Genomic DNA, 20,567 nt, shown 5'->3' on the forward strand with positions numbered 1-20,567 from the left:
TGGTGTTGGTATTTGGGTGCTGACTGTTTGAATGTTGGTGTTGAATTTTGGTGGTGTTTTGTTGGTGTTGGGTGGTGTTTCTTTGGGGTTTGTTGCTGTTAAATTGTGCTTGGGTGGTGTTGTGTGGTTGTGTTTTGTTGGTGTGTGTGGTTTTTGGGTGTTGAGTGGTGTTTTGTTGGTGTTGAGTCGTGTTTGGGTGTTGTTTCTTTGGTGCTGTGTGGTTTTTGGGTGTTGAGTGGTGTTTTGTTGGTGTTGAGTCGTGTTTGGGTGTTGTTTCTTTGGTGTTTAGGTGGTGTTTCTTTGGTGCTGAGTGGTGTGTTGTTGCTGTTGGGTAGTGTTATGTAGTGTTGCCTGGTGTCTGGGTGGTGTTTGTTGGTGTTGGGTGGTGTTTGGCTGGTGTTTTTGGGTGGTGTTTCTTTGGTGTTGGTACATTGTTGTTTTTGGGTGGTTTTCCATTGATGTTTGGGTGGTGTTTTGTTGCTGTTAGGTGGTGTTGTGTGGTTTATGGGTGGTGCAAAACAGTGTTTAGGTGGTGTTTCTTTGGTTTTTGTTAGGATATATCCTGGTATTAGGGTAGTGTTTTGTTGGTGTTGGGTGAAATTTGGGTGTTTCTTTGTTGTTGAGTTGTTTGGTGGTATTTGGTTGGTATTTTGTTGGTGTGGGGTGATGTTTCTTTGATTTTAGGTGGTGTTTTTTTGGTGTTTGGGTGGTTATTAGTTGGTGTTTGAATGGTGTTTAGGTGGTGTTTCTTTGGTGTTTAGGTGGTGTCTCTTTGGTTTTCGGGTTATGTTTTGTTGGAGATGGACGGTGTTGAGGTTGTGTTGGGTGGTGCTGGGTGGAGTACTTACGTGAAACCTGCCCGTGTCTGCTCGGGCCTGGGCGAGGGTGCAGGGACAGTCCATCAGCTCCGGGAGAAAGTTGGGAATTCTCTTCTCTTCTTTGTCCCATTTAACACAGTTCTCAAAAGCCCAGCCCATGGAGTCTCGGCTAAACTCTACCTCCAAGTGGTAGGCCAGGGCATGAGCTCCACTCCACACACTGTTCACATTACTGCGTGCACGCCCACACACACACACACACACACACACCCTGATGCTTTATTGCAGTGTGTGTGTATATGGAGGGGGTGTTTGTTTTTAAACATGTTTTACAGGACATAATATACAAAGATGAACCGGACTCTTTAAAGTTGCTGGTCTCATTCTTACCACTGTCCATCTGCCACAGTATTGGGGCTGAGCCTCATGCTGCCCATGTGCCAGTTGGACCAGGGTTTTTCAGAACGCTTGGGCGTGAAGCTGAAGGCTCCATTATTGGTCACATTTCTCCCCACGGTGTACAAATACGTCCACTGCGTGCTCCAGTGCTCTGAGTACGGCTCCCCTGAGGCATACACATACCGTCACAGTCTGAGCACAGGCTTTGGAGACCTCAGTGAAACAATAATAATAATAATAATAATAATAATAATAATAATGGGGCGGCATGGTGGTGCAGCAGGTAGTGTCGCAGTCACACAGCTCCAGGGACCTGGAGATTGTGGGTTTGATTCCCGCTCCGGGTGACTGTCTGTGAGGAGTGTGGTGTGTTCTCCCTGTGTCTGCGTGGGTTTCCTCCCGGTGACTGTCTGTGAGGAGTGTGGTGTGCTCTCCCTGTGTCTGCATGGGTTTCCTCCGGGTGCTCCAGTTTCCTCCCACAGTCCAAAAACACACGTTGGTAGGTGGATTGGGGACTCAAAAGTGTCCATAGGTGTGAGTGAATGTGTGTGTGTGTTGCCCTGTGAAGGACTGGCGCCCCATCCAGGGTGTATTCCCGCCTTGTGCCCAATTACTCCAGGTAGGCTCTGGACCCACTGCGACCCTGAACTGGATAAGGGTTACAGATAATGAATGAATGAATGAATGAATAATAATGATTACATTATAATAAATGTAATTAAATATAAAGCTGAATAACTGTTGTTCTAGGTGGCTGATATGTTGTTGCTAAGGTGTTCCAGTTGGTTGCTATGATGTCCATGTAGTTGCTATGTGGGTGCTAAGGTGTCCAAGTTGGTAGCTAGGTCGGTGCTATGACGCTACAGTGTGGGCAGGCAGAGGGTCCTCAGGTGAGTTCTACCTGAGCGTAACGGAGCTCACCTGGTTCATCGTAGCCCCACAGCTCCACGTTGACTTTGTCAGAGTTTATCAGTGAAGAATTCCACACCATCATCAGAATTCCTCCAACTCCCGGCGTTCCATAATACTGCCACTGAGTCCCATTCACCAGGAGCAACTTCAGCCCCACACTCAGCTTACTGTGGTGCACTGTCGATCAGTTTATCACTCCGTCAATCACTCCATTCACCAATCAATCAGCAATCAATCAATTAATCAATCAGTGAATCAAGTCAATCCCAGGTACTATCCAGTCCCAACTGATGGGTTTAAGACCAGAAACTACCTTCGTTCCACACTGAATCCACCTTAAAGCCACCTTAAAGTCACCTGAACACCTGCACTCACCTGAGAGCCAGCGTCCGGATCTGGAGTAGGGTCCTTTGTCAACGGAGACTTCAAAAGGAACAAAGCCGGTCTCAAACAACATCGGAGCAACACAGTGTCCCACTCCATCAGCTTCAACATACCCCCACGTCTCAATCTGAGACTTAAACCTGCAAAACACACACACACACACACCATTAGCTCTGACATACCCCGACGTCTCAATCTGACACTTAAATCTTAAGTTAAATGTGAGTGGGTGAGATAAATGTGAAGTGGTGAGTTAAATGTGAATTGGTGAGTTAAATGTGAAGGGGTGAGATAAATGTGAAGGGGTGAGTTAAATGTGAAGGGGTGAGATAAATGTGAGTGGGTGAAATAAATGTGAGTGGGTGAGATAAATGTGAGTGGGTGAGATTAATGTGAGTGTGTGAGATAAATGTGAATGGGTGAGATAAATGTGAGTGGGTGAGATAAATGAGGGTTGATGAGATAAATGTGAGTGGGTGAGATAAATGTAAAGGGGTGAGATAAATGTCAGTGGGTGAGATAAATGTGAAGGGGTGAAATAAATGTGAGTGGGTGAGATAAATGTGAGTGGGTGAGATAAATGTGAGTGGGTGAGATTAATGTGAGTGTGTGAGATAAATGTGAATGGGTGAGATAAATGTAAAGGGGTGAGATAAATGTGAGTGGGTGAGATAAATGTGAGTGGGTGAGATAAATGTGAAGGGGTGAGATAAATGTGAGTGGGTGAGATAAATGTGAGTGTGTGAGATAAATGTGAAGGTGTGAAAAAAATGTGAAGGTGTGAGTTAAATGTGAAGAGGTGAGATAAATGTGAAGGGGTGAAATAAATGTGAATGGGTGAGTTAAATGTGAATGGGTGAGTTTAATGTGAGTGGGTGAGTTAAATGTGAAGGGGTGAGATAAATGAGAGTGGGTGAGATAAATGTGAGTGGTTGAGATAAATGTAAAAGGGTGAGATAAATGTGAAGGGGTGAGTTAAATGTGAGTGTGTGAGTTTAATGTGAAGGGGTGAGTTAAATGTGAAGGGGTGAGATAAATGTGAGTGTGTGAGATAAATGTGAGTGGGTGAAATAAATGTGAGTGGGTGAGATAAATGTGAGTGGGTGAGTTTAATGTGAGTGGGTGAGTTAAATGTGAGTGGGTGAGATAAATGTGAAGGGGTGAGATTAATGTGAGTGTGTGAGATAAATGTGAATGGGTGAGATAAATGTGAGTGGGTGAGATAAATGAGGGTTGATGAGATAAATGTGAGTGGGTGAGATAAATGTAAAGGGGTGAGATAAATGTCAGTGGGTGAGATAAATGTGAGTGGGTGAAATAAATGTGAGTGGGTGAAATAAATGTGAGTGGGTGAGATAAATGTGAGTGGGTGAGATAAATGTGAGTGGGTGAGATAAATGTGAGTGGGTGAGATTAATGTGAGTGTGTGAGATAAATGTGAATGGGTGAGATAAATGTAAAGGGGTGAAATAAATGTGAGTGGGTGAGATAAATGTGAGTGGGTGAGATAAATGTGAAGGGGTGAGATAAATGTGAGTGGGTGAGATAAATGTGAGTGTGTGAGATAAATGTGAAGGTGTGAAAAAAATGTGAAGGTGTGAGTTAAATGTGAAGAGGTGAGATAAATGTGAAGGGGTGAAATAAATGTGAATGGGTGAGTTAAATGTGAATGGGTGAGTTTAATGTGAGTGGGTGAGTTAAATGTGAAGGGGTGAGATAAATGAGAGTGGGTGAGATAAATGTGAGTGGTTGAGATAAATGTAAAAGGGTGAGATAAATGTGAAGGGGTGGGTTGAATGTGAGTGTGTGAGTTTAATGTGAAGGGGTGAGATAAATGTGAAGGGGTGAGATAAATGTGAGTGTGTGAGTTTAATGTGAGTGGGTGAGTTAAATGTGAAGGGGTGAGATAAATGTGAAGGGGTGAGATAAATGAGGGTTGGTGAGATAAATGTGAGTGGGTGAGATAAATGTAAAGGGGTGAGTTAAATGTGAGTGGGTGAGATAAATGTGAAGAGGTGAGTTAAATATTAAGGGGTGAGTTAAATGTGAGTGGGTGAGATAAATGTGAGTGTGTGAGTTTAATGTGAAGGGGTGAGTTAAATGTGAAGGGGTGAGATAAATGTGAAGGGGTGAGATAAATGTGAAGGGGTGAGATTAATGTGAGATAAATGTGAAATAAATGTGAGTGGGTGAGATAAATGTGAGTGGGTGAGTTTAATGTGAGTGGGTGAGATAAATGTGAAGGGGTGAGATTACTGTGAGTGTGTGAGATAAATGTGAGTGGGTGAGATAAATGAGGGTTGATGAGATAAATGTGAGTGGGTGAGATAAATGTAAAGGGGTGAGATAAATGTGAGTGGGTGAGATAAATGTGAAGGGGTGAGATAAATGTGAGTGTGTGAAATAAATGTGAGTGGGTGAGATAAATGTGAGTGGGTGAGTTTAATGTGAGTGGGTGAGATTAATGTGAGTGTGTGAGATAAATGTGAATGGGTGAGATAAATGAGGGTTGATGAGATAAATGTGAGTGCGTGAGATAAATGTAAAGGGGTTAGATAAATGTGAGTGGGTGAGATAAATGTGAGTGGGTGAGATAAATGTGAAGGGGTGAGATAAATGTGAGTGTGAGAGTTTAATGTGAAGGGGTGAGTTAAATGTGAGTAGGTGAGTTAAATGTGAAGGGGTGAGATTAATGTGAGTGGGTGACATAAATGTGAGTGGGTGAGATAAATGTGAAGGGGTGAGATAAATGTGAGTGTGTGAGTTAAATGTGAAGGGGTGAGATAAATGTGAGTGGGTGAGTTAAATGTGAAGGGGTGAGTTAAATGTGAGTGAGTGAGATAAATGTGAGTGGGTGAGTTTAATGTGAAGGGGTGAGATAAATGTGAGTGTGTGAGATAAATGTGAATGGGGTGAGATAAATGTGAGTGTGTGAGATAAATGTGAAGGTGTGAGAAAAATGTGAAGGTGTGAATTAAATGTGAAGAGGTGAGATAAATGTGAGTTGGTGAGATAAATGAGGGTTGACGGGATAAATTTGAGTGGGTGAGATAAATGTAAAGGGGTGAGATAAATGTGAAGGGGTGAGATAAATGTGAAGGGGTGAGATAAATGTGAAGGGGTGAGATAAATGTGAGTGTGTGAGATAAATGTGAGTGGGTGAGATAAATGTGAGTGGGTGAGATAAATGTGAGTGGGTGAGATTAATGTGAGTGGGTGAGATAAATGTGAGTGGGTGAGATTAATGTGAGTGTGTGAGATAAATGTGAATGGGTGAGATAAATGTAAAGGGGTGAGATAAATGTGAGTGGGTGAGATAAATGTGAGTGGGTGAGATAAATGTGAAGGGGTGAGATAAATGTGAAGGGGTGAGATAAATGTGAAGGGGTGAGTTAAATATTAAGGGGTGAGTTAAACGTGAAGGGGTGAGATAAATGTAAAGGGGTGAGATAAATGTGAGTGTGTGAGATAAATGTGAATGGGGTGAGATAAATGTGAAGGTGTGAGATAAATGTGAATGGGGTGAGATAAATGTGAAGGTGTGAGAAAATTGTGAAGGTGTGAGTTAAATGTGAAGAGGTGAGATAAATGTGAGTTGGTGAGATAAATGTGAATGGGTGAGTTAAATGTGAATGGGTGAGTTTAATGTGAGTGGGTGAGTTAAATGTGAAGGGGTGAGATAAATGAGAGTGGGTGAGATAAATGTGAGTGGTTGAGATAAATGTAAAAGGGTGAGATAAATGTGAAGGGGTGAGATAAATGTGAGTGGGTGAGATAAATGTGAAGGGGTGAGATAAATGTGAAGGGGTGAGATAAATGTGAGTGTGTGAGTTTAATGTGAGTGGGTGAGTTAAATGTGAAGGGGTGAGATAAATGTGAAGGGGTGAGATAAATGTGGGTTGGTGAGATAAATGTGAGTGGGTGAGATAAATGTGAAGGGGTGAGTTAAATATTAAGGGGTGAGATAAATGTGAGTGTGTGAGTTTAATGTGAAGGGGTGAGTTAAATGTGAGTCTGTGAGATAAATATGAAGGGGTGAAATAAATGTGAGTGGGTGAGTTAAATGTGAGTTGGTGAGATAAATGTGAGTTGGTGAGATAAATGTGAAGGGGTGAAATAAATGTGAGTGGGTGAGATAAATGTGAGTGTGTGAGTTTAATGTGAAGGGGTGAGTTAAATGTGAGTGGTTGAGATAAATGTGAAGGGGTGAAATAAATGTGAGTTGTTGAGATAAATGTGAAGGGGTGAAATAAATGTGAGTTGGTGAGATAAATGTGAAGGGGTGAGATAAATGTGAGTGGCTGAGTTAAATGTGAGTTGGTGAGTTAAATGTGAGTGGGTGAGATAAATGTGAGTGGGTGAGATAAATGTGAGTTGGTGAGATAAATGTGAAGGGGTGAGATAAATGTGAGTGGGTGAGATAAATGAGAGTGGGTGAGTTAAATGTGAGTTGGTGAGATAAATGTGAAGGGGTGAGATAAATGTGAGTGGATGAGTTAAATGTGAGTGGGTGAGATAAATGTGAGTGGGTGAGATAAATGTGAGTGGGTGAGATAAATGTGAGTTGGTGAGATAAATGTGAGTGGCTGAGTTAAATGTGAGTGTGTGAGTTTAATGTGAAGGGGTGAAATAAATGTGAATGGGTGACTTAAATGTGAAGGGGTGAAATAAATGTGAATGGGTGAGTTAAATGTGAAGGGGTGGGTTAAATGTGAGTGGGTGAGTTAAATGTGAAGGGGTGAGATAAATGTGAAGGGGTGAGATTAATGTGAGTGTGTGAAATAAATGTGAGTGGGTGAGATAAATGTGAGTGGGTGAGATAAATGTGAGTGGGTGAGATAAATGTGAGTGTGTGAGTTTAATGTGAAGGGGTGAGTTAAATGTGAGTGGTTGAGATAAATGTGAGTTGGTGAGATAAATGTGAAGGGGTGAAATAAATGTGAGTTGGTGAGATAAATGTGAAGGGGTGAGTTAAATGTGAGTTGGTGAGATAAATGTGAAGGGGTGAGATAAATGTGAGTGGCTGAGTTAAATGTGAGTTGGTGAGTTAAATGTGAGTGGGTGAGATGAATGTGAGTGGGTGAGATAAATGTGAGTGGGTGAGATAAATGTGAGTGGGTGAGATAAATGTGAAGGGGTGAAATAAATGTGAGTTGGTGAGTTAAATGTGAAGGGGTGAAATAAATGTGAGTGGGTGAGATGAATGGGAATGGGGTGAGATAAATGAGGGTTGGTGAGATAAATGTGAGTGAGTGAGTTAAATGTGAAGGGGTGAGATAAATGAGAGTTGGTGAGATATGTGAAGGTGTGAGTTAAATGTGAATGGCTGAATTAAATGTGAAGGGGTGAGATAAATGTGAAAGTGTGAGATAAATGTGAGTGGGTGAGATAAATGTGAAGGGGTGAGATAAATGTGAGTTTGTGAGTTTAATGTGAGTGGGTGAATTAAGTGTGAAGGGGTGAGTTAAATGTGAAGGGGTGAGATAAATGTGAGTTAGTGATATAAATGTGAAGGGGTGAAATAAATGTGAGTTGGTGAGATAAATGTGAGTGGCTGAGTTAAATGTGAGTTGGTGAGATAAATTTGAATGGGTGAGTTAAATGTGAAGGGGTGAGTTAAATGTGAATGGGTGAGTTAAATGTGAAACGGTGAGATAAATGTGAGTGGGTGAGATAAATGTGAGTGGGTGAGATAAATGAGGGTTGGTGAGATAAATGTAAAGGGGTGAGTTAAATGTGAGTGGGTGAGATAAATGTGAAGGGGTGAGTTAAATGTGAGTGGGTGAGATAAATGTGAGTGGTGAGTTCAATGTGAAGGGTTGAGATAAATATTAAGGGGTGAGTTAAATTTGAGTGGGTGAGATAAATGTGAGTGTGTGAGTTTAATGTGAATGGGTGGGTTAAATGTGAATGGGTGAGTTAAATTTGAAGGGGTGAGATAAATGTGAGTGGGTGAGTTAAATGTGAGTGGCTCAGTTAAATGTGAGTTGGTGAGATAAATGTGAAGGGGTGAAATAAATGTGAGTTGGAGAGATAAATGTGAAGGGGTGAAATAAATGTGAGTGGGTGAGTTAAATGTGAGTTGGTGAGATAAATTTGAAGGGGTGAGATAAATGTGAGTGGGTGAGATAAATGTGAAGGGGTGAAATAAATGTGAGTGGGTGAGATAAATGTGAGTGTGTGAGTTTAATGTGAATGGGTGGGTTAAATGTGAATGGGTGAGTTAAATGTGAAGGGGTGAGATAAATGTGAGTGGGTGAGTTAAATGTGAGTTTGTGAGATAAATGTGAGTTGGTGAGATAAATGTGAGTGGGTGAGATAAATGTGAAGGGGTGAGTTAAATATTAAGGGGTGAGTTAAATGTGAGTGGGTGAGATAAATGTGAGTGTGTGAGTTTAATGTGAATGGGTGGGTTAAATGTGAATGGGTGAGATAAATGTGAGTGGGTGAGTTAAATGTGAGTTGGTGAGATAAATGTGAAGGGGTGAAATAAATGTGAGTCTGAGATAAATATGAAGGGGTGAAATAAATGTGAGTGGGTGAGTTAAATGTGAGTTGGTGAGATAAATGTGAAGGGGTGAGATAAATGTGAGTTGGTGAGATAAATGTGAAGGGGTGAGATAAATGTGAAGGGGTGAAATAAATGTGAAGGGGTGAAATAAATGTGAGTGTGTGAGTTTAATGTGAAGGGGTGAGTTAAATGTGGGTGGTTGAGATAAATGTGAGTTGGTGAGATAAATGTGAGTGGGTGAGATAAATGAGAGTGGGTGAGTTAAATGTGAGTTGGTGAGATAAATGTGAAGGGGTGAGATAAATGTGAGTGGGTGAGTTAAATGTGAGTGGGTGAGATAAATGTGAGGGACTGAGTTAAATGTGAGTTGGTGAGTTAAATGTGAGTGGGTGAGATAAATGTGAGTTGGTGAGATAAATGTGAGTGGCTGAGTTAAATGTGAGTGGGTGAGATAAATGTGAGTGGGTGAGATAAATGTGAGTGTGTGAGTTTAATGTGAAGGGGTGAAATAAATGTGAATGGGTGACTTAAATGTGAAGGGGTGATATAAATGTGAAGGGGTGAAATAAATGTGAATGGGTGAGTTAAATGTGAAGGGGTGAAATAAATGTGAGTGGGTGAGATAAATGGGAATGGGGGGAGATAAATGAGGGTTGGTGAGATAAATGTGAAGGGGTGAGATAAATGTGAGTGAGTGAGTTAAATGTGAAGGGCTGAGTTAAATGTGAGTGGGTGAGATAAATGTGAAGGGGTGAGTTAAATGTAAAGGGGTGAGATAAATGTGAAGGGTTGAGATAAATGTGAGTGGGTGAGAAATGTGAATGGGGTGAGATAAATGTGAGTGTGTGAGATAAATGTGGATGGGGTGAGATCAATGTGAATGTGTGAGATATATGTGAAGGGGTGAGAAAAATGTGAGTGGGTGAGTTAAATGTGAAGGGGTGAGTTAAATGTGAAGGGGTGAGATAAATGTGAAAGTGTGAGTTAAATGTGAAGGGGTGAGATAAATGTGAGTGTGTGAGATAAATGTGGATGGGGTGAGATAAATGTGAATGTGTGAGATAAATGTGAAAGTGTGAGTTAAATGTGAAGGGGTGAGATAAATGTGAAAGTGTGAGTTAAATGTGAAGGGGTGAGATAAATGTGAGTGTGTGAGACAAATATGAATGGGTGATATAAATGTGAAGGTGTGAGTTAAATGTGAAGGGGTGAAATAAATGTGAATGGGTGAGTTAAATGTGAAGGGGTGAAATAAATGTGAGTGTGTGAGATAAATGGGAATGGGGTGAGATAAATGAGGGTTGGTGAGATAAATGAGGGTTGGTGAGATAAATGTGAAGGGCTGAGATAAATGTGAGTGAGTGAGTTAAATGTGAAGGGGTGAGTTAAATGTGAAGGGGTGAGATAAATGAGGGTTGGTGAGATAAACGTGAGTGGGTGAGTTAAATGTGAGTTGGTGAGATAAATGTGAAGGGGTGACATAAATGTGAATGGGTGAGTTAAATGTGAAGGGGTGAGAAAAATGTGAAGGTGTGAGTTAAAAGTGAAGAGGTGAGATAAATGTGAAAGGGTGAGATAAATGTAAAGGGGTGAATTAAATGTGAAGGGGTGAGATAAATGTGAGTGGGTGAGTTAAATATGAAGGGGTGAGTTAAATGTGAGTTGGTGAGATAAATGTGAGTGGGTGAGTTAAATGTGAAGGGGTGAAATAAATGTGAGTTGGTGAGATAAATGTGAAGGGGTGAGATAAATGTGAGTTTGTGAGATAAATGTGAAGGGGTGAGATAAATGTGAGTTTGTGAGTTTAATGTGAGTGGGTGAGTTAAATGTGAAGGTGTGAGTTAAATGTGAAGGGGTGAGATAAATGTGAGTGGCTGAGTTAAATGTGAGTTGGTGAGATAAATGTGAATGGGTGAGTTAAATGTGAAGGGGTGAGTAAAATGTGAATGGGTGAGTTAAATGTGAATGGGTGAGATAAATGTGAGTGGGTGAGATAAATGTCAAGGGGTGAGATAAATGAGGGTTGGTGAGATAAATGTGAATGGGTGAGATAAATGTTAAGGGGTGAGTTAAATGTGAGTGGGTGAGATAAATGTGAGTGGGTGAGTTTAATGTGAAGGGTTGAGTTAAATATTAAGGGGTGAGTTAAATTTGAGTGGGTGAGATAAATGTGAGTGTGTGAGTTTAATGTGAATGGGAGGGTTAAATGTGAATGGGTGAGTTAAATTTGAAGGGGTGAGATAAATGTGAGTGGGTGAGTTAAATGTGAGTGGCTCAGTTAAATGTGAGTTGGAGAGATAAATGTGAAGGGGTGAGATAAATGTTAAGGGGTGAGTTAAATGTGAGTGGGTGAGTTAAATGTGAGTTGGTGAGATAAATGTGAGTTGGTGAGATAAATGTGAATGGGTGAGTTAAATGTGAAGGGGTGAGATAAATGTGAAGGGGTGAGATAAATGTGAGTGGGTGAGATAAATGTGAAGGGGTGAGATAAATGTGAGTGGGTGAGTTGGTGAGATAAATGTGAAGGGGTGAGATAAATGTGAAGGGGTGAGTTAAATATTAAGGGGTGAGTTAAATGTGAGTGGGTGAGATAAATGTGAGTGTGTGAGTTTAATGTGAATGGGTGGGTTAAATGTGAATGGGTGAGATAAATGTGAGTGGGTGAGATAAATGTGAAGGGGTGAAATAAATGTGAGTCTGTGAGATAAATATGAAGGGGTGAAATAAATGTGAGTGGGTGAGTTAAATGTGAGTTGGTGAGATAAATGTGAAGGGGAGAGATAAATGTGAGTTGGTGAGATAAATGTGAAGGGGTGAAATAAATGTGAGTGGGTGAGATAAATGTGAGTTGGTGAGATAAATGTGAGTTGGTGAGATAAATGTGAAGGGGTGAAATAAATGTGAGTGGGTGAGATAAATGTGAGTGGTTGAGATAAATGTGAAGGGGTGAAATAAATGTGAGTTGGTGAGATAAATGTGAAGGGGTGAAATAAATGTGAGTTGGTGAGATAAATGTGAAGGGGTGAGATAAATGTGAGTGGCTGAGTTAAATGTGAGTTGGTGAGTTAAATGTGAGTGGGTGAGATAAATGTGAGTGGGTGAGATAAATGTGAGTTGGTGAGATAAATGTGAAGGGGTGAGATAAATGTGAGTGGGTGAGATAAATGAGAGTGGGTGAGTTAAATGTGAGTTGGTGAGATAAATGTGAAGGGGTGAGATAAATGTGAGTGGGTGAGATAAATGTGAGTTGGTGAGATAAATGTGAGTGGCTGAGTTAAATGTGAGTGTGTGAGTTTAATGTGAAGGGGTGAAATAAATGTGAATGGGTGACTTAAATGTGAAGGGGTGAAATAAATGTGAATGGGTGAGTTAAATGTGAAGGGGTGGGTTAAATGTGAGTGGGTGAGTTAAATGTGAAGGGGTGAGATAAATGTGAAGGGGTGAGATTAATGTGAGTGTGTGAAATAAATGTGAGTGGGTGAGATAAATGTGAGTGGGTGAGTTTAATGTGAGTGGGTGAGATAAATGTGAGTGTGTGAGTTTAATGTGAAGGGGTGAGTTAAATGTGAGTGGTTGAGATAAATGTGAGTTGGTGAGATAAATGTGAAGGGGTGAAATAAATGTGAGTTGGTGAGATAAATGTGAAGGGGTGAGTTAAATGTGAGTTGGTGAGATAAATGTGAAGGGGTGAGATAAATGTGAGTGGCTGAGTTAAATGTGAGTTGGTGAGTTAAATGTGAGTGGGTGAGATGAATGTGAGTGGGTGAGATAAATGTGAGTGGGTGAGATAAATGTGAGTGGGTGAGATAAATGTGAAGGGGTGAAATAAATGTGAGTTGGTGAGTTAAATGTGAAGGGGTGAAATAAATGTGAGTGGGTGAGATGAATGGGAATGGGGTGAGATAAATGAGGGTTGGTGAGATAAATGTGAAGGGGTGAGATAAATGTGAGTGAGTGAGTTAAATGTGAAGGGGTGAGTTAAGTGTGAAGGGGTGAGATAAATGAGGGTTGGTGAGATATGTGAAGGTGTGAGTTAAATGTGAATGGCTGAATTAAATGTGAAGGGGTGAGATAAATGTGAAAGTGTGAGATAAATGTGAGTGGGTGAGATAAATGTGAAGGGGTGAGATAAATGTGAGTTTGTGAGTTTAATGTGAGTGGGTGAATTAAGTGTGAAGGGGTGAGTTAAATGTGAAGGGGTGAGATAAATGTGAGTTAGTGATATAAATGTGAAGGGGTGAAATAAATGTGAGTTGGTGAGATAAATGTGAGTGGCTGAGTTAAATGTGAGTTGGTGAGATAAATTTGAATGGGTGAGTTAAATGTGAAGGGGTGAGTTAAATGTGAATGGGTGAGTTAAATGTGAAACGGTGAGATAAATGTGAGTGGGTGAGATAAATGAGGGTTGGTGAGATAAATGTAAAAGGGTGAGTTAAATGTGAGTGGGTGAGATAAATGTGAAGGGGTGAGTTAAATGTGAGTGGGTGAGATAAATGTGAGTGGTGAGTTTAATGTGAAGGGTTGAGATAAATATTAAGGGGTGAGTTAAATTTGAGTGGGTGAGATAAATGTGAGTGTGTGAGTTTAATGTGAATGGGTGGGTTAAATGTGAATGGGTGAGTTAAATTTGAAGGGGTGAGATAAATGTGAGTGGGTGAGTTAAATGTGAGTGGCTCAGTTAAATGTGAGTTGGTGAGATAAATGTGAAGGGGTGAAATAAATGTGAGTTGGAGAGATAAATGTGAAGGGGTGAAATAAATGTGAGTGGGTGAGTTAAATGTGAGTTGGTGAGATAAATTTGAAGGGGTGAGATAAATGTGAGTGGGTGAGATAAATGTGAAGGGGTGAAATAAATGTGAGTGGGTGAGATAAATGTGAGTGTGTGAGTTTAATGTGAATGGGTGGGTTAAATGTGAATGGGTGAGTTAAATGTGAAGGGGTGAGATAAATGTGAGTGGGTGAGTTAAATGTGAGTTTGTGAGATAAATGTGAGTGGGTGAGATAAATGTGAAGGGGTGAGTTAAATATTAAGGGGTGAGTTAAATGTGAGTGGGTGAGATAAATGTGAGTGTGTGAGTTTAATGTGAATGGGTGGGTTAAATGTGAATGGGTGAGATAAATGTGAGTGGGTGAGTTAAATGTGAGTTGGTGAGATAAATGTGAAGGGGTGAAATAAATGTGAGTCTGAGATAAATATGAAGGGGTGAAATAAATGTGAGTGGGTGAGTTAAATGTGAGTTGGTGAGATAAATGTGAAGGGGTGAGATAAATGTGAGTTGGTGAGATAAATGTGAAGGGGTGAGATAAATGTGAAGGGGTGAAATAAATGTGAAGGGGTGAAATAAATGTGAGTGTGTGAGTTTAATGTGAAGGGGTGAGTTAAATGTGAGTGGTTGAGATAAATGTGAGTTGGTGAGATAAATGTGAGTGGGTGAGATAAATGAGAGTGGGTGAGTTAAATGTGAGTTGGTGAGATAAATGTGAAGGGGTGAGATAAATGTGAGTGGGTGAGTTTAATGTGAGTGGGTGAGATAAATGTGAGGGACTGAGTTAAATGTGAGTTGGTGAGTTAAATGTGAGTGGGTGAGATAAATGTGAGTTGGTGAGATAAATGTGAGTGGCTGAGTTAAATGTGAGTGGGTGAGATAAATGTGAGTGGGTGAGATAAATGTGAGTGTGTGAGTTTAATGTGAAGGGGTGAAATAAATGTGAATGGGTGACTTAAATGTGAAGGGGTGATATAAATGTGAAGGGGTGAAATAAATGTGAGTGGGTGAGATAAATGGGAATGGGGGGAGATAAATGAGGGTTGGTGAGATAAATGTGAAGGGGTGAGATAAATGTGAGTGAGTGAGTTAAATGTGAAGGGCTGAGTTAAATGTGAGTGGGTGAGATAAATGTGAAGGGGTGAGTTAAATGTAAAGGGGTGAGATAAATGTGAAGGGTTGAGATAAATGTGAGTGGGTGAGAAATGTGAATGGGGTGAGATAAATGTGAGTGTGTGAGATAAATGTGGATGGGGTGAGATCAATGTGAATGTGTGAGATATATGTGAAGGGGTGAGAAAAATGTGAGTGGGTGAGTTAAATGTGAAGGGGTGAGATAAATGTGAAAGTGTGAGTTAAATGTGAAGGGGTGAGATAAATGTGAGTGTGTGAGATAAATGTGGATGGGGTGAGATAAATGTGAATGTGTGAGATAAATGTGAGTGTGTGAGACAAATATGAATGGGTGATATATATGTGAAGGTGTGAGTTAAATGTGAAGGGGTGAAATAAATGTGAATGGGTGAGTTAAATGTGAAGGGGTGAAATAAATGTGAGTGTGTGAGATAAATGGGAATGGGGTGAGATAAATGAGGGTTGGTGAGATAAATGAAGGTTGGTGAGATAAATGTGAAGGGCTGAGATAAATGTGAGTGAGTGAGTTAAATGTGAAGGGGTGAGTTAAATGTGAAGGGGTGAGATAAATGAGGGTTGGTGAGATAAACGTGAGTGGGTGAGTTAAATGTGAGTTGGTGAGATAAATGTGAAGGGGTGACATAAATGTGAATGGGTGAGTTAAATGTGAAGGGGTGAGAAAAATGTGAAGGTGTGAGTTAAAAGTGAAGAGGTGAGATAAATGTGAAAGGGTGAGATAAATGTAAAGGGGTGAATTAAATGTGAAGGGGTGAGATAAATGTGAGTGGGTGAGTTAAATATGAAGGGGTGAGTTAAACGTGAGTTGGTGAGATAAATGTGAGTGGGTGAGTTAAATGTGAAGGGGTGAAATAAATGTGAGTTGGTGAGATAAATGTGAAGGGGTGAGATAAATGTGAGTTTGTGAGATAAATGTGAAGGGGTGAGATAAATGTGAGTTTGTGAGTTTAATGTGAGTGGGTGAGTTAAATGTGAAGGTGTGAGTTAAATGTGAAGGGGTGAGATAAATGTGAGTGGCTGAGTTAAATGTGAGTTGGTGAGATAAATGTGAATGGGTGAGATAAATGTGAATGGGTGAGTTAAATGTGAAGGGGTGAGTAAAATGTGAATGGGTGAGTTAAATGTGAATGGGTGAGATAAATGTGAGTGGGTGAGATAAATGTCAAGGGGTGAGATAAATGAGGGTTGGTGAGATAAATGTGAATGGGTAAGATAAATGTTAAGGGGTGAGTTAAATGTGAGTGGGTGAGATAAATGTGAGTGGGTGAGTTTAATGTGAAGGGTTGAGTTAAATATTAAGGGGTGAGTTAAATTTGAGTGGGTGAGATAAATGTGAGTGTGTGAGTTTAATGTGAATGGGAGGGTTAAATGTGAATGGGTGAGTTAAATTTGAAGGGGTGAGATAAATGTGAGTGGGTGAGTTAAATGTGAGTGGCTCAGTTAAATGTGAGTTGGAGAGATAAATGTGAAGGGGTGAGATAAATGTTAAGGGGTGAGTTAAATGTGAGTGGGTGAGTTAAATGTGAGTTGGTGAGATAAATGTGAGTTGGTGAGATAAATGTGAAGGGGTGAGATAAATGTGAAGGGGTGAGATAAATGTGAAGGGGTGAGATAAATGTGAGTGGGTGAGATAAATGTGAAGGGGTGAGATAAATGTGAGTGGGTGAGTTGGTGAGATAAATGTGAAGGGGTGAGATAAATGTGAAGGGGTGAGTTAAATATTAAGGGGTGAGTTAAATGTGAGTGGGTGAGATAAATGTGAGTGTGTGAGTTTAATGTGAATGGGTGGGTTAAATGTGAATGGGTGAGATAAATGTGAGTGGGTGAGATAAATGTGAAGGGGTGAAATAAATGTGAGTCTGTGAGATAAATATGAAGGGGTGAAATAAATGTGAGTGGGTGAGTTAAATGTGAGTTGGTGAGATAAATGTGAAGGGGTGAGATTAATGAGAGTGTGTGAAATAAATGTGAGTGGGTGAGATAAATGTGAGTGGGTGAGTTTAATGTGAGTGGGTGAGATAAATGTGAGTGTGTGAGTTTAATGTGAAGGGGTGAGTTAAATGTGAGTGGTTGAGATAAATGTGAGTTGGTGAGATAAATGTGAAGGGGTGAAATAAATGTGAGTTGGTGAGATAAATGTGAGTTGGTGAGATAAATGTGAAGGGGTGAGATAAATGTGAGTGGGTGAGATAAATGTGAGTGGCTGAGTTAAATGTGAGTTGGTGAGTTAAATGTGAGTGGGTGAGATGAATGTGAGTGGGTGAGATAAATGTGAGTTGGTGAGATAAATGTGAGTGGGTGAGATAAATGTGAGTTGGTGAGATAAATGTGAGTGGGTGAGATAAATGTGAAGGGGTGAAATAAATGAGAGTGGGTGAGTTAAATGTGAGTTGGTGAGATAAATGTGAGTTGGTGAGATAAATGAGAGTGGGTGAGTTAAATGTGAGTTGGTGAGATAAATGTGAGTTGGTGAGATAAATGTGAAGGGGTGAGATAAATGTGAGTTGGTGAGATAAATGTGAGTGGCTGAGTTAAATGTGAGTGGGTGAGAAAAATGTGAAGGGGTGAAATAAATGTGAGTGGGTGAGTTAAATGTGAAGGGGTGAAATAAATGTGAATGGGTGAGTTAAATGTGAAGGGGTGAAATAAATGTGAGTGGGTGAGATGAATGGGAATGGGGTGATATAAATGAGGGTTGGTGAGATAAATGTGAAGGGGTGAGATAAATGTGAGTGAGTGAGTTAAATGTGAAGGGGTGAGATAAATGAGGGTTGGTGAGATAAATGTGAAGGGGTGAGATAAATGAGGGTTGGTGAGATATATGTGAAGGTGTGAGTTAAATGTGAATGGCTGAGTTAAATGTGAAGGGGTGAGATAAATGTGAAAGTGTGAGATAAATGTGAGTGGGTGAGATAAATGTGAGCTGGTGAGATAAATGTGAAGGGGTGAAATAAATGTGAGTTGGTGAGATAAATGTGAAGGGGTGAGATAAATGTGAGTTTGTGAGTTTAATGTGAGTGGGTGAGTTAAATGTGAGTTGGTGAGATAAATGTGAATGGGTGAGATAAATGTGAATGGGTGAATTAAATGTGAATGGGTGAGTTAAATGTGAAAGGGTGAGATAAATGTCAAGGGGTGAGATAAATGTGAGTGGGTGAGATAAATGAGGGTTGGTGAGATAAATGTAAAGGGGTGAGTTAAATGTGAGTGGGTGAGTTTAATGTGAAGGGTTGAGTTAAATATTAAGGGGTGAGTTAAATTTGAGTGGGTGAGATAAATGTGAGTGTGTGAGTTTAATGTGAATGGGTGGGTTAAATGTGAATGGGTGAGATAAATTTGAAGGGGTGAGATAAATGTGAGTGGGTGAGTTAAATGTGAGTGGCTCAGTTAAATGTGAGTTGGTGAGATAAATGTGAAGGGGTGAGATAAATGTGAGTGGGTGAGATAAATGTGAAGGGGTGAAATAAATGTGAGTGGGTGAGATAAATGTGAGTGTGTGAGTTTAATGTGAAGGGGTGAGTTAAATGTGAGTGGTTGAGATAAATGTGAGTTGGTGAGATAAATGTGAAGGGGTGAGATAAATGTGAGTTGGTGAGATAAATGTGAATGGGTGGGTTAAATGTGAATGGGTGAGTTAAATGTGAGTTTGTGAGATAAATGTGAGTTGGTGAGATAAATGTGAGTGGGTGAGATAAATGTGAAGGGGTGAGTTAAATATTAAGGGGTGAGTTAAATGTGAGTGGGTGAGATAAATGTGAGTGTGTGAGTTTAATGTGAATGGGTGGGTTAAATGTGAAAGGGTGAGATAAATGTGAGTGGGTGAGTTAAATGTGAGTTGGTGAGATAAATGTGAAGGGGTGAAATAAATGTGAGTTGGTGAGATAAATATGAAGGGGTGAAATACATGTGAGTGGGTGAGTTAATTGTGAGTTGGTGAGATAAATGTGAAGGGGTGAGATAAATGTGAAGGGGTGAAATAAATGTGAGTCTGTGAGATAAATATGAAGGGGTGAAATAAATGTGAGTGGGTGAGTTAAATGTGAGTTGGTGAGATAAATGTGAAGGGGTGAGATTAATGAGAGTGTGTGAAATAAATGTGAGTGGGTGAGATAAATGTGAGTGGGTGAGTTTAATGTGAGTGGGTGAGATAAATGTGAGTGTGTGAGTTTAATGTGAAGGGGTGAGTTAAATGTGAGTGGTTGAGATAAATGTGAGTTGGTGAGATAAATGTGAAGGGGTGAAATAAATGTGAGTTGGTGAGATAAATGTGAAGGGGTGAGATAAATGTGAGTGGGTGAGATAAATGTGAGTGGCTGAGTTAAATGTGAGTTGGTGAGTTAAATGTGAGTGGGTGAGATGAATGTGAGTGGGTGAGATAAATGTGAGTTGGTGAGATAAATGTGAGTGGGTGAGATAAATGTGAGTTGGTGAGATAAATGTGAGTGGGTGAGATAAATGTGAAGGGGTGAAATAAATGAGAGTGGGTGAGTTAAATGTGAGTTGGTGAGATAAATGTGAGTTGGTGAGATAAATGAGAGTGGGTGAGTTAAATGTGAGTTGGTGAGATAAATGTGAGTGTGTGAGTTTAATGTGAAGGGGTGAGTTAAATGTGAGTGGTTGAGATAAATGTGAGTTGGTGAGATAAATGTGAAGGGGTGAAATAAATGTGAGTGGGTGAGATAAATGTGAAGGGGTGAAATAAATGAGAGTGGGTGAGTTAAATGTGAGTTGGTGAGATAAATGTGAGTTGGTGAGATAAATGAGAGTGGGTGAGTTAAATGTGAGTTGGTGAGATAAATGTGAGTGTGTGAGTTTAATGTGAAGGGGTGAGTTAAATGTGAGTGGTTGAGATAAATGTGAGTTGGTGAGATAAATGTGAAGGGGTGAGATAAATGTGAGTGGGTGAGATAAATGTGAAGGGGTGAAATAAATGAGAGTGGGTGAGTTAAATGTGAGTTGGTGAGATAAATGTGAGTTGGTGAGATAAATGTGAGTGGGTGAGTTTAATGTGAGTGGGTGAGATAAATGTGAGTGTGTGAGTTTAATGTGAAGGGGTGAGTTAAATGTGAGTGGTTGAGATAAATGTGAGTTGGTGAGATAAATGTGAAGGGGTGAAATAAATGTGAGTTGGTGAGATAAATGTGAAGGGGTGAGATAAATGTGAGTGGGTGAGATAAATGTGAGTGGCTGAGTTAAATGTGAGTTGGTGAGTTAAATGTGAGTGGGTGAGATGAATGTGAGTGGGTGAGATAAATGTGAGTGGGTGAGATAAATGTGAGTTGGTGAGATAAATGTGAGTGGGTGAGATAAATGTGAAGGGGTGAAATAAATGAGAGTGGGTGAGTTAAATGTGAGTTGGTGAGATAAATGTGAGTTGGTGAGATAAATGAGAGTGGGTGAGTTAAATGTGAGTTGGTGAGATAAATGTGAGTTGGTGAGATAAATGTGAAGGGGTGAGATAAATGTGAGTTGGTGAGATAAATGTGAGTGGCTGAGTTAAATGTGAGTGGGTGAGATAAATGTGAAGGGGTGAAATAAATGTGAGTGGGTGAGTTAAATGTGAAGGGGTGAAATAAATGTGAATGGGTGAGTTAAATGTGAAGGGGTGAAATAAATGTGAGTGGG

At 40.3% G+C, this 20,567-nt stretch overlaps 1 protein-coding gene across 1 annotated transcript in view; it reads right to left on the minus strand.

Annotated features, from left to right (window-relative positions):
* The window catches only part of LOC136677838 (sushi domain-containing protein 2-like), a 117,401-nt gene that overhangs the window by 28,831 nt on the left and 68,003 nt on the right, over nucleotides 1–20,567 (minus strand). Inside the window, exons 3-6 of the mRNA XM_066655504.1 lie at nucleotides 2,505–2,653; nucleotides 2,139–2,306; nucleotides 1,209–1,383; nucleotides 849–1,050 (exon numbers count right to left, since the gene is read on the minus strand). Coding sequence (XP_066511601.1) covers nucleotides 849–1,050; nucleotides 1,209–1,383; nucleotides 2,139–2,306; nucleotides 2,505–2,653 — 694 coding nt within the window. The remainder of the gene's footprint in view (nucleotides 1–848; nucleotides 1,051–1,208; nucleotides 1,384–2,138; nucleotides 2,307–2,504; nucleotides 2,654–20,567) is intronic.

Source organism: Hoplias malabaricus, chromosome Y, assembly GCF_029633855.1.
Source record: "Hoplias malabaricus isolate fHopMal1 chromosome Y, fHopMal1.hap1, whole genome shotgun sequence".
Lineage (NCBI taxonomy): Eukaryota > Metazoa > Chordata > Actinopteri > Characiformes > Erythrinidae > Hoplias > Hoplias malabaricus.